The sequence below is a fragment of the Bombina bombina genome, chromosome 9 (genome assembly GCF_027579735.1).
Source record: "Bombina bombina isolate aBomBom1 chromosome 9, aBomBom1.pri, whole genome shotgun sequence".
Classification (NCBI taxonomy): Eukaryota; Metazoa; Chordata; class Amphibia; order Anura; family Bombinatoridae; genus Bombina; species Bombina bombina.
This window is the reverse complement of record NC_069507.1, coordinates 204,973,453-204,986,556: the sequence shown is the minus strand read 5'-3', so window position 1 is coordinate 204,986,556 and position 13,104 is coordinate 204,973,453. Positions and strand designations below refer to the sequence as shown.

Genomic DNA, 13,104 nt, shown 5'->3' with positions numbered 1-13,104 from the left:
GTTCTATGAAGTGAGAGTGCTCTCCACCTGCTAAACTATATATATATATATATATATATATATATATATATATATATATATATATATATATATATATATATATATATTTAAAGTAAAGGTCCATTTTGATGAATTAGTGCCCGGTTTTTAATAAACCTATTAAAAACAAGGGCACTTTAATTCATCAAAATTGACATTTCACTGTTTTCTTCAAAAACTTACCTTTTAATTCTGGTAGCCGCTCCAGCACTTCCTCCGCCCCTCGCAAGCCATCTTTGCGGGTCCAAAATGACGAATCCTTCTTCCTCCAATCACAGCGTTGCATCAGGCCAAGATTCCCCCAGGGGGGAAGCTGTGATTGGAGGAAGCCTGGTTCATCATTTCTGACATCTGCAGAGGCTTCCGACGGCCGGGGGAATCGCTGGAGCGGCATTCAGGATTAAAAGGTACGTTTTTGAAGAAAACAGTGAAATGTCAATTTTGATGAATTAAAGTGCCCTTGTTTTTAATAGGATTTTTAAAAACCGGACACTAATTCATCAAAATGGACCTTCACTTTAAGGATACCTGTTCTAAAATAACTGTGAGGAAAGTAAGTTACTTTTTGCAATCACAATGATATAGGATTGGGCTGATCACATGCTGCTTTCTGTCCTCATAAGGAGAAATTAGACAATTAACCCTTTTGAATTAGAACTGAAACTATCCCATTACATTCTCATTCTTGCTGAAACTATCCAATGGAATTTGCATTGTCTTCTTTATTGCTTGAAATAATATCATCAAAGGTAATACGTGTGTAACAATACCAAAGAAAACGCAAGAAATGAAAATGAGTTGTTTTTTTTCTTCTTGCTCATAGAGCTGTATCTTAACAAATAATCTACATTACAAGGTGCAAAACACCAAAACAAGTTTTCCATCAAATTAATTGCATGGTTTTCATGTGTGTGTGTGTTTTCTTCTGTTTAATGCATCATATACAAATAATTTCCATGCTTTTTTTCTAATATACAAAAATTTATTAGGAATGCGGTCATGTTGAGCAATTACTCATGCATTAAAATTCATCTTCTTTTCTTCGCTTTTTGAAGTAGCTACATCTAATAGCTCTGTACTCTTCAATGTATTCATAACCCCAGGCAAGAGCTAACAGAATAATTGCTTTACAGTTTTATAATGACATTAGCACCTGCAGCAACATCACCTTGGTTACCTCTTTTTAACTGTGATGATATATACCATATTAGATGATCGGTTATGTGGATAATCATGTATATTCAAATCGCTGTCGACCACTGTACAAGAATGAATACTCATAATAATAAAACTGTACATTTGTCATGAAACAACGGCAGAAATCATTTCAGCTTTAATAGTTTCCATTTAAGTTGAAGTCTGTTATGTCCTATTGAAAAGCACCCAATTACACTTATGGTGTGGCTAAGAAATTTCCATTGAAATGCTTTGCAAACACCATTCAGTGCTAATCGTATTCACAGCATGAGGCAGTGTGCATAAGCTCAGCATATTGTAGCAAAACAAACTTCTTCAAAGCATCCTTGACTGATTGGGTTACTCGTTTTTTGTGTTTCTGATATGACAAGACCACCACTTAAGAGCAGATTTGAAAGTCAGGTTCATTAGTTAAAATACTATCCAGTAATAGGCAGATTAGGCATAAGAGCATATGTAATTTTCCTAAACTATCCTTATGTTCCAATTGCAAAGTACCATATGGACAAGTAGGTGTAGGATATATTCTGGAAATGAAAAATAGCTTGTAAATGCAGCAATCTTAATTGCTTTAATCGTTGCTTAAAATTGAAAGGCATGTAAAAAGTCTTGTGATATGATAGGAGAGATTATGAGTAATTATTAACACCTCTGAAAAACACTTTATCTTGCTCACAGAGAGCTGCTCGGGCTGATGAAACCTGATTAAGACAGCTGTGCTTTCATTGATTATACCTGCTTCATGACAAGTATAATTCTTTATTTGTATGCAAACTAGATGCATGCAACATCAAGCATAGACACCAATTTCAGAGGTAAATGCCCAATGTAAGAGCCATCCATCCGGCAACTTTGTGGATTAAGCGCTGTTCCCATGAACGTATGGTATGCACAAAAACTGATGCCTGGAGTGATTAATCTTGATAAATAAAGAATTCAGAATAGGGATGTTCTAAGAGCTGAGAGAAACAATGAATCAGGATTAGTACTTCATACGCTGTTGTTACTCTTTCGTTTTTAAAGGCAGCACAAATTTAATAGTTTAGGTCATTACGCTGCTGCTTTCTGCTAGACAAATGTTATATATTTACATTGAAAGATTCAAGAATAAATCTGTTTATATTAACCTCCCGGCTTGCAATGAGTATATCTATGCATGCTGAAACCTATGCATTTATCATCATATGTCTAATGAAATACTTTATTATTCAGTAAATTATGAGCAGTTAGCAATTTGTAAGCTAAAATGATAGTAGGTCAAAAATGTTAGTCAATGTCTATAAATCAGTATTAGTGGCATAGTCAGTCTTTATAACTAGCTGTCCTTAAAATTAGGGAATACCAAACACCCCATATTCGGTACATTTAAATTAATTCGATACTGCTCAGATTTTTTTCTATATTCCACTAATTTGCACAACTACAGTACGTATGAAATATTTGTTCTATAAATTCAAGATGGTATTCTCTGGGGAAAGGAAAATCAAATAGAAGAGTTTTCTACTTAAACTACAGCCTAATCCCTACAATCGTAAAAGTGAAGGTAGGCATGTAGACGTGGATAAGACAAAATCGGTGCATCGGTACCCCAAGGCAAAAACACTCTACTCTCCGTACGTGAAGTCATTTATGAAGTCCTTTACAGCGCACAGTCAAAGAGGTTAATTGAAAAATTTCTTAATGTCATTATGAAAAAAACTAGATTAACCCAAGTTAATTCACTTTATTGTTCAAAATAAAGAGGAATAAGCATTGAACTCCCTCGCAAATTTGGGGCATGAATTAGAGGTGAGATGTTGTCTTTAAGGACTTTGCCAATTTAATTAAGATATGGAAAATTACTTATTGTTCTTCAGCACTAAAGTGGTAGGAATTAACAACTAAAAGTGATGCCTGTTTCTTTCACATCTCTCACATGAGTTTGTTTATTTAATACCCATAAGACTAAATCATTAAATCTCATACAACAATTTCTAATAAAAAAAATCCATACTGCAGCTACCATGTACAGCTTTGAGTTAATCATAATTGAAGAGGAATAACAAAAGTATTATTTATAGTTTTCTATATTTGTAACTGCAAACACCACTGTCAACAAGAGCTAAATTCTTTCCTATTTGTGTAATAAATCCACTGAATAAAATGATAATAACCTTGACATATTGCTTGGTTGTGTTTGACCTTTTTGTGTTGTAGTTATTTTCTTGATAGGCTTTTATTATGTTACTTTTTTTTTCAAAGCATTTTTTCTGTGTTTAAACTACAGGAAGTATTATTGAAGAGAGCAGCTGATCTTGTTGAAGCCTTATATGGAATGCCACACAATAATCAGGTATATCATTAATGTATGTTATAAAATTCATTCAAGAATGTTCAGTATAGGAGTAACTTTGTGAAAAGCTGGCTAGGTATCAAAACAATCTTATATTTTTTTTCCAGCCTCCTTTAGGGCTTTGTAATGTGATGAGATGCTCCCGGGAAAAAAAAAAAAATCATCTTCCCATTTTCTTCTCAGAGCTAGTTTTCCTATCAGAAATGACAATTAGGTGTAAGGTGCCAAAGCATAAGCAATCATTAAGACGAGAGAGTAACCTTGAACTGAGTCCAAAATATACAGTGACTAATAGCAAAGCCTGCAGTAAAAGCTGCCAAGTGAAGGGAGTAGAAATATTTGACTAAATTGTAAGTCTTACAATGATATCCTCTCCGTAACATATCGTGGAATAATGTATAATCTATCCCTGTTGTTTTTTTAAAAAAAAGTATAATCCAGAAATTTGTGTAATTATTAGAAATATAACATGGTATCAAAACAGACAACAACAACAACGTAAAAATGGCACTCAGGGCAAGGAACATTTCAACCATAAAATGGAAATGGACTCCAAAACTGGACTTGTTTAATTTTTTTAATTTTTGTTTATTTTTCAGACATTGGAGCCTTCAGGCTCGGCCGGAAACAGCAGTTATGAAGCAGCGGTCTTAAGACCACTGCCCCATAACTGGTCTGCCTGCTCTGAGGCTGCGAACATCAATCTGTCCGATCCTATATGATCAGGCTGATTGACACCCCCTGCTAGCGGCCGATTGGCCGCAAATCTGCAGGGGGCAGCATTGTACAAGCAGTTCACAAGAACTGCTTGTGCAATGATAGATTCCGACAGCATATGCTGTCTGCATTCATCGATGTCTGTTGGACATGATCCGCTGAGCGGATCATGTTGGTCAGGCCGATTATAAATTGGCCCCATTGCATTAGTTCATGGTAACAACAACTATTTCTTTTATTTTGTAGGAAATAATCCTGAAACGAGCAGCTGACATTGCTGAAGCATTATACAGTGTCCCACGCAATCACAACCAGATTCCTTCTCTTGCCAACACTCCATCTCATAGCGGTATGATGGGAGTAAATTCTTTCAGCAGCCAACTCGCAGTTAATGTTTCTGAGACATCCCAAACAAATGACCAAGGTATGTGTTTACGCAAAGAATTATTCCATATGCTGATCACCATGTTTAGTTAATACCTATTCAAATTATTTGATCTGATCACTGTGTTTGTATTGTTTGCTAAAAACTCTCTGATGCCAGTCTGTGTCTTGGCACAACAAAAGAAAAAAATTTAATAAATTAAATTAATTTTAACATATCCTATTTTAGATGCTATAAAGAAGTTGACTTTAATTTCTCTTTAACTATAAAACAGCAAGTAATTTGATGAGATTGTTATAAATTAGAGAAATATATTATTTGTTTTCAGTTTATTCTTTAAGATTCTTATCAAGTAAATATATTTTCTTAAAGATGATTAAATTTTTCATTATATTGATAACTCTGTAAATGATTATTGAGCACGAGCGAAGTACCTGTAAACTCAACTATATTAAATGAACAAACCATCTTAAATATGAGACTCCTGTACCACCCCCTCCCCCCCACCCGCAATGATAAAAGCCTTTTAAAATTATATCACTTCAACAAACAAGTTGTTTCCTGTCAGCTGTGGCATTTGAAGGTCTGAAGAGACTGAAAGTTCACCCTCTGTGTTGGTACAAACCGAGAATCAGGCCTGTTGATAATTGCTACTAAAGACAAATGTGAAAGAAACTGACACAATTGGATCGAAGAAAGCTTTTGTTGGCTGTCTAGGCTCGGAAGAGGACAACATAGTGTGCTCATGGATGATTTAAGTAGGGCTAGTGTGATAAGGTTATCTTAAACTGCAATCGTTGATAGGGCAGAAACAGACAATTTGAAGCAGGCCTGTGTAATCAATAAAGCTGTAGCATTTCATGTGGATTCATGGGTAAAGAAACAAAAGTGTCTATTATAAATAATAGTAACATTATCTTTTTTGGGGGGGTTGCTGTTTTAACAGTAGGCTACAGTCGCAACACAAGCAGCGTATCACCACGAGGATATGTTCCCAGCAGTACTCCACAGCAGTCCAATTACAACACAGTCAGCAATAGCATGAATGGCTACGGAAATGCAGGCATGCCCAATTTAGGTGTTCCTGGCTCACCTGGGTTTCTTAACGGCTCTTCAGCTAACTCTCCTTATGGCAGTAAGTATTTGTGTTAATTTTCTACATTTATTTGCTGTTTTCAGCTACTAGATAAAAGGATGGGTGACTCTGGAGGCTGGATAAATGTTAGGCCGTGTAGTGAATTAATCTGTATGTGGACATGACTAGTGTGGTAGAAAAAATTGCCCCCCCCCCAAAAAAAAAAAAGAGATTGGGGTTTTTGCACTACCTGATCTCTAAATACTCATTATTGTACCAAACTGTCAATGATAACCCACTCTTGTGTCATTATGGGCCTTCCTACATATGGCGCTTAGGTTTGTATATGAGACAAAACATGTATTTACACATCAGTTGAAACTATCAATTCTTAGGTTATCATATTTTAGTACATGAGTAATGTTATGGTAAATAATATTCAATATTTAAATGTTCAAAGTCTGAGTTAGTTTGTCCACCAGTTTACTTGGTGGATGGTATTAATGCATGCATACCTACACCTCACAACACAAATACACATATAGATGCACAATCAATCACAGCCATGCATACACACACTGAATGTTATATGTCTAAAATATTATTGACATTGTCAAGTACATATTAAAAGAATATACAAAGGCACACAGAGGCACCATACGTTTATTGGTGTATGGGATTCCTTGTGATGCTTAGTACATAGACCCCAAAATCTTTTATCCAGAGAGTGGCCATGCCAGTGAATTTAATTATTTTTTTTAGAATTTATTTTTTGTTATCTACTTCAAGAGGCAAGGCCATAGTACTCTCTTTTTATGTATGCCATGAAAAACTCCTTTTGAGTCCTGATTATTTTTGCTTTATTGCAGTAGTGCCGTCAAGCCCTACAATGGCAGCCTCTTCGGTCACCCTCCCTTCAAACTGTAGCAGTACACACGGCATTTTCTCATTTTCACCTGCCAATGTCATCTCTGCAGTAAAACAAAAGAGCGCCTTTGCTCCAGTTGTCAGGCCCCAAGCATCTCCTCCACCATCTTGCACCAGCGCAAATGGAAATGGACTTCAAGGTGAGTCAGAGTTTTTTAACTGCATTAATTATTTTAAAAGACTGTAACTGATACCCATGCATTAATTATGGTCAATTTTATTTAGTAGCCTTAAGCAAAATACCACATTCTTAAACAAACAATGTCAGTTAAATCAGTTTGATTTGGAGCAGATAGCATTATTATTTTAAAAGGAATTATTTTAATGTATTGTGATTGTATTATAATTGTATTTATCAGTGACTATATCACTCAATATGAAGGTTCTGAAAAATGTGACCATACTGTAGAATTCACTGTTGTTTTCCAAAGAATAATTAAAATAATATTACTGATATTTCAATGTAATAGAATATATTTTATCAAGTATTTTCTTATTTTTCAGAAATGTATTTCAGTCCCACTTTCCAAAAATCTTGAAATTGGTAAAGATAGACCAAGGGCTGCATAATGTGAGACATTTTCATCTTTTAACCTTGCATAAAGAAATACGTTTATTATTGAAATAAATATTTTCTAAATACCAACATCCATCATTCCTTCCAGTAGAGAGGAGTATGACACTTTAAATTTATTTGAATAAATATAAATTAAACATATGTTTATAAAATAAATGTGACATTTGCAAGACCAACAAAACAACTATTTACAATGCTGGAAAGTTGATGCATAATTGCACCTTTTCAACAGTTATTTGAAATTTGGATGCACTTTCATTATTTCAAAAGAAAGTGTTGTAGTGGGCAAAAAAATGTACATAATTATATTTTTTATTTACTGAAATTTTAACTATTGAGAGCTTCTAAGTTTTGTACAGTAAAATATGTCTTGTATTTTGTGCATGTTGATTTGAAGCAAATTCTAATCAGAAGTCACAACTATATTTACAGTATAATTTGAATGAAATTCTAAACCTTATTAATCTTATTTTTTAAAATATTTTTTTTAAATGTAGAATCTGGAGAGGAAGATGGTTGGGGAGGGTATACTGCATGCATGGGAGGTAGCATCTCTTTCCTTTTTCCATTGGGAGTTTGCTTTGAAAATGGCACAAAACACCCAAGACTTCATGATTCAAAATGTATGTACAACCTAAATTTGCAATATGATCACATATGAAGGCCAGAGCCATTATTGCATGCATGAAATCCACATTTCCGACTCCACCCCACTTCATTATTTTAAGATGTGCTGCATGTCATGTAAAGGATAGGATTGTTGCACTACTACCCAAGAAATATGAAATGTAAGGCAGTGTACATAGATATCATGTAATGCATCACTATAAGATCTAAATAGGTCAATCGTAAAGCAAATCAATTTAAAGGGATATTAAAGTCAAAATGTAATTCCCCCAAATGTTCCTTAGTAAAAAAAATTAAAATGTATTTTCATTATTTATTTCGCTTGCTTATTCTGTATTTTAATGCTAAGAATTGTGGTTATTTTACCACCGCCCAAAAAAAGCCAGAGTATGTTCTCACTATGAATCATAATAAACAATGCTTTTCTGAGCAGTGCAGGAGCTCATTTATATTTGTCTGCAATTGGCCACAGCAAAGTAGATACAATAAACATGTTCAAGTCGATACAATAAACATACTCAAGAGGGTTTTCAAGAAGTATGTTTCTAGACTGTAATCAATGCACATTTTGCTAACAAAAGGCAGATCTTTGTAATGCTGTTCTCAACTGCTGATATATAAGCATATAAAAATGATTTTAATGTTCCTTTAACATTTATATAACTCCTGCTAATTTAAGAAAAATTGAAACACTTTAAAATTAATTCATTTTTTAGACTATTTTATTGTAGTTAAATAACTAGCAATGTTATATGGCATACAGGGCTAAGGCTTTGCACTGCCTGGAAATTTTAATTTCTAGGGCATATTTCCATTTGTAGTGAAGTGGTTAACAAATACGTAAAGTTTGCCAACCAAGAGCATATCTTCTTTGTCAGCACTGTAGAATGAATACATTACATTGTGCACAGATTTGATGCTGTTGTGAATTTAGCTGTTTACTTGATTGCAGCTACTCAAAATGTTAAACTTATTTTAAAGATAATATATCAGGTTTAATTATAATTTAAAAACATAACATAAATGAAAAAAAAATTAAATTAAATGCTTTGCAGTTAATATTCCAATTTATCATCTTAAACTAATTAGACTCTGGAAATTATCATTGTAAGAAAATTAGGCACAATTGTCAAATATGTCATATAGAATTTTGCTAGACAGAAATAATATCAGGATTATTTTTTTTTTACTTGGCATAATAAAAGTTCTGACACTTACTCAAAAGCAAATTATAATTATTTCCCTATCTGACTTTACAGTAGATTCATATAAACATGCAAGTCTGTTAGGCCATAAAGCTGTAACAGCATCTAAAACAAATTAATATTGTTGAGATTAATGAACTGAGAAATTGGCGCTAAGATGACTACATTAACAAATTTATTAAGGCTAAACATAAATTACAAATTGAAAAAAAATATATTTTTTAATGAACAGAAGAAGCAAAAACAAAATGTAAAGATATTCATTACAGCCAAACATTGAATTTCAGGAGTTAATGTTAAATTATTTCAGCACTAGATAATTTTGGTATGCAACTTTATGAAAACAATACCAAGGCGTTTTTTCCCTATTCAATGTTTGAGTACTAATGAATATTTAATAACTAAATGTAAAAGTAGAGAAAAACAGAATCAATGTTTTCTCTAAGATAACTGCACTAGAAAAGAAGAAAATAAAATAAAAAATAAATTAGGTTCATGAGATTTTAATTTAGGGAACTAGAGAAATATCTGGTCTTGACTGGTGAGTGAGTTGGCTTCATCTGACATTACCAGAAATGACCATGTTGTTTCTCAGCTGTCAACATGACCAGTCTCAAGGGAGTCTGGACCACTGTTTGCTATTAGCAAAACGCTAAGAGAAATATCACACATGTGGGAGGCAGGATGTTTTGTACCAAAATGTCAGAACCCTCTGCTTTGTTAAATGTCTTTTTGTTGCTTTACATTTTCCTTTTTACGCCATCAATAGCGCTTAAATTATTCATTAGATCGTAGCAAATTTAAATTAGAAAATTATTTTTATAGCATCAGTTTTATTTTTATTTTTTTTTGGTTTATTTTTAGCTAAAAAATTATCTGTTAGGTGTAGTGAGCTAATATAATCTTTCCTCTTTCTTTCTTTTAGCTATGTCCGGTCTAGTAGTACCACCAATGTAAGTCACTTTTGTCTACTTGCTTGTAGCATCAAGCTTCAGAAGAAAGCTTCAGGGGACACATTTAGTGTATTAAGAAACACTGAAGGAAAACCGTATCTTCAGAACAAAAATCGTCAAGAAGCAAAATGCTACAGATACTTTGTTTAAAGATTTTATTTGAACTATTAGAAATCAACATGCAAACAAGCGACTTCTTCATGAACAATTCCATTTTATCGACTGAACTTTTGTCATATTTTCACGTTTCTCAATCCTGAAGAACATGGAAAAGCAACGACTATTTTGTATAAAGTTTCTGATTACGTCTTGGCTATGTCTAGTACTTGCTATGTGTTGGGAGAAACTTTGTGGATGCACCATTTTGTTTATCATGAAACACTGATGAAAAATGCCTCAGAACATTTTTCTGTACTCATAATTAGACTCACAATGGTTATGTATCTCTATAATGTGAAATATTTTTTTGTGGTGAAAAAGGGGGCCAAGGAGGTATGAGCCATTAAACTGGAAAAATAAAAGATATATGAATCATTTAAATTGGGGGGGACTTGGGTGGGAAAATGGGTTTATCATTGCTTAACTTCATCTTAATGAAATGAAACTTTGTAACTTATTGTAGTTAGAAATTGTAACTTTGATATTGAATTCTATTGCCTTCAACAAGCACACTGACAGAAAAAAATGCTACTGTCTGTTGGTCAAAAATATACTTCCACTGCTAGAGCTTCCTGTTAAGCAAGTGTGATCTGCAACATTTTTTCAACTTATTGCTAGCACTGTATACTATTGCATTCTTAGGCTACTGTGAAGTCTATGTTTCTTGTACCAGAAATTTGTCTTTTTGACTTCTAGTTCCTTCTTCCCTAATGTGTTTTGTATGTGGTTATAAAATTGTAGACTTTTGTGATTTTGCCAAAGTTGTAGCTAAATATTTATACACTTGTCTTGATTTTTTTTTCAGATCACTTAAATATTTGAAAAGCAAATTTTATTCCTTATGCAATCCAATGAGGGATAAAATGATCTTATCAACTGAGACACTTTCGTTCACACATAAACACTTGCAGTCACTATGGGAATTTATTTTGTAACATATCAATTATAAATATTGTATTTATCTTCGAAAATTTTGTATATTGCTTTCAATCATTTTTTGTTCTTGTATGTATTGTTATTGTTACGGGCTGGTGTTTATGTGCTGAAAAATAGCACTAAGCCAAGAGCGATTGCCTTCATACTGTATTTTTTTTTATTGAATTATTGTGTCCATACATTTCATTTGTACTTCAGAAATGTACTATTGTTTAGACTTTCCGTCCTTTTTTATTTTAAGGAAAGGTCAAATTCATTGTTTATTTTTATATTATTTTTAAGTTATCTGAACAAATTATTTTGAATAAAATTTGTTTGTTGTATAGTCAAAACAAAACTGTGCCACATGGCTGTAATTAATATTAGTAGCAAATGTGCATGTGATACAGCCACAAAGACAATCCATATTTGTGGTTGTGTATATATTTTTTATTTTTTTATTTTATTTTTTTTTTATTTTTTTTTCGAATGTAAAAATAATTTTAGCTGCCACTCATGACTTGCCACATAGTTAAACTGTGTTTACTGGAGAAATTTAGAGGCCTACATTTTAAATATAAAAATCCACCTAAAATATTTTGATTAATGAGTTGCCAGATTAATTTCTCTGATGCCTTAAAATTAATTTTATTTTTTAGTAAATTTTAGTGCAAGCTTACACCTCAAAAGTTTAATCATAGCTTAATTTAGATAATTTATGGTGTAAAAATACAATAAAAAACAAACAAAAAATAAGCACAAACCTGGCATACAATTGTCAATTCTTTTCTGCATCTGTCTTCTGCTGCACTCTGCATTCTTCTAGCCTCTGCACTGTTAGTACGTATCATATAATATCATCATTATCCACAATTTTTATATATTTTTTAATAGAATTTTTGTAGCAAGATCCAGTAGCAAAGACTGTACTTTTTAAATTAGGGTGACCTCCTTGGTAAATAATTGATAGTGCCAAATACATAGTTTGTAAAGGTGACAGAATGGTTATTTTTTTTCTTTGCACTAAATGCATTGCTGTAGTAGCAGTGTAGATCACTTTGCAAACTGCAGCAGAATTAACTCTCTAAACATAAAGGGAGAGACAGAATTTTTTTAATTTTTTTTTTTCTTTCTAGGCAAAATGCACATTTTAGAAAGGTTTTTAAAATAGTGAATGCTATAGTATAACACAAAAAATAAATAAATGCATTGCACATTTATTTTATGCTAGCCAATATGGCTAAGCTAAATGAGAAAAACTGAACAGACACTTTTGAAACATGAAATGCCTCATTTTTATTTTGTATAGGAAAGGTTCAAATTCTAAAAAAAAAAAAAGAGATGATGTGTACATGTTTAAAACATTTGCAAGTTACTTCATAAATGCAATCTGTTTGTGTTTTAGATTAGTCCGTCAATGCACTTCTTGTTTCATTGTCTCCAGACTGAAAGCTTCACTAAATGGTAGTTTTTACTGTTTAAAACCATACAATAAGATTGTTTTATCTGTACATTTTTTTCCAGATATTTAACTGTATAAAATGTTCATTTTACACAATATTTAATTAAAGTATTTCTTGTCTGTGAATTTCACTTTTAGTAATTTTATCTGAACTTTTATTATTAAAATTCTTGCAAAATGCTAAGCAGAATATTAACTTTGGGTTTCATTTATGGGAACTGAAATATTGCAAGTTCGTCAAAAAGTTGTTTCACACAATCAAGTATTTCCTGAAGGAAATGTAAGATGTAAATGAAAATATTTATTACATTATTAAATGACATGTCATAGATGACGTTTTTCTTTTCCTTTATAATAGCTGTGCTCATTCATTTGAATGTTATTTTGCTTAAAGTTAATGGTTCTCGGTTTAATCACATAAAATGAAGCAATTTGTTCATTACTGTAGAAAAGAGGAGAGTTTCCATATTCAATATATATATAAATATATATATAAAGAAGAAGTCCTGACTGACTCATCAATGCCCAGCTCAA

General features: G+C 32.5%; 1 protein-coding gene across 9 annotated transcripts in view; it reads left to right on the top strand.

Annotated features, from left to right (window-relative positions):
* EBF3 (EBF transcription factor 3) overlaps positions 1-12,899 on the top strand; it is a 159,708-nt gene extending 146,809 nt beyond the window's left edge. For 2 of the 9 annotated variants that reach the window (XM_053692584.1, XM_053692582.1), the window contains exons 12-17: positions 3,503-3,568; positions 4,532-4,709; positions 5,617-5,805; positions 6,723-6,812; positions 7,177-7,243; positions 10,007-12,899. In XM_053692584.1, coding sequence (XP_053548559.1) covers positions 3,503-3,568; positions 4,532-4,709; positions 5,617-5,805; positions 6,723-6,812; positions 7,177-7,211 — 558 coding nt within the window. In that variant the 3' untranslated portion in view covers positions 7,212-7,243; positions 10,007-12,899. Of the gene's footprint in view, positions 1-3,502; positions 3,569-4,531; positions 4,710-5,616; positions 5,806-6,614; positions 6,813-7,176; positions 7,244-7,746; positions 7,873-10,006 lie in introns of all 9 variants that reach the window. The other 7 variants (XM_053692580.1, XM_053692578.1, XM_053692585.1 and 4 more) reach the window with 4 other exon arrangements.
* The last annotated feature ends 205 nt before the right edge of the window (positions 12,900-13,104 follow it).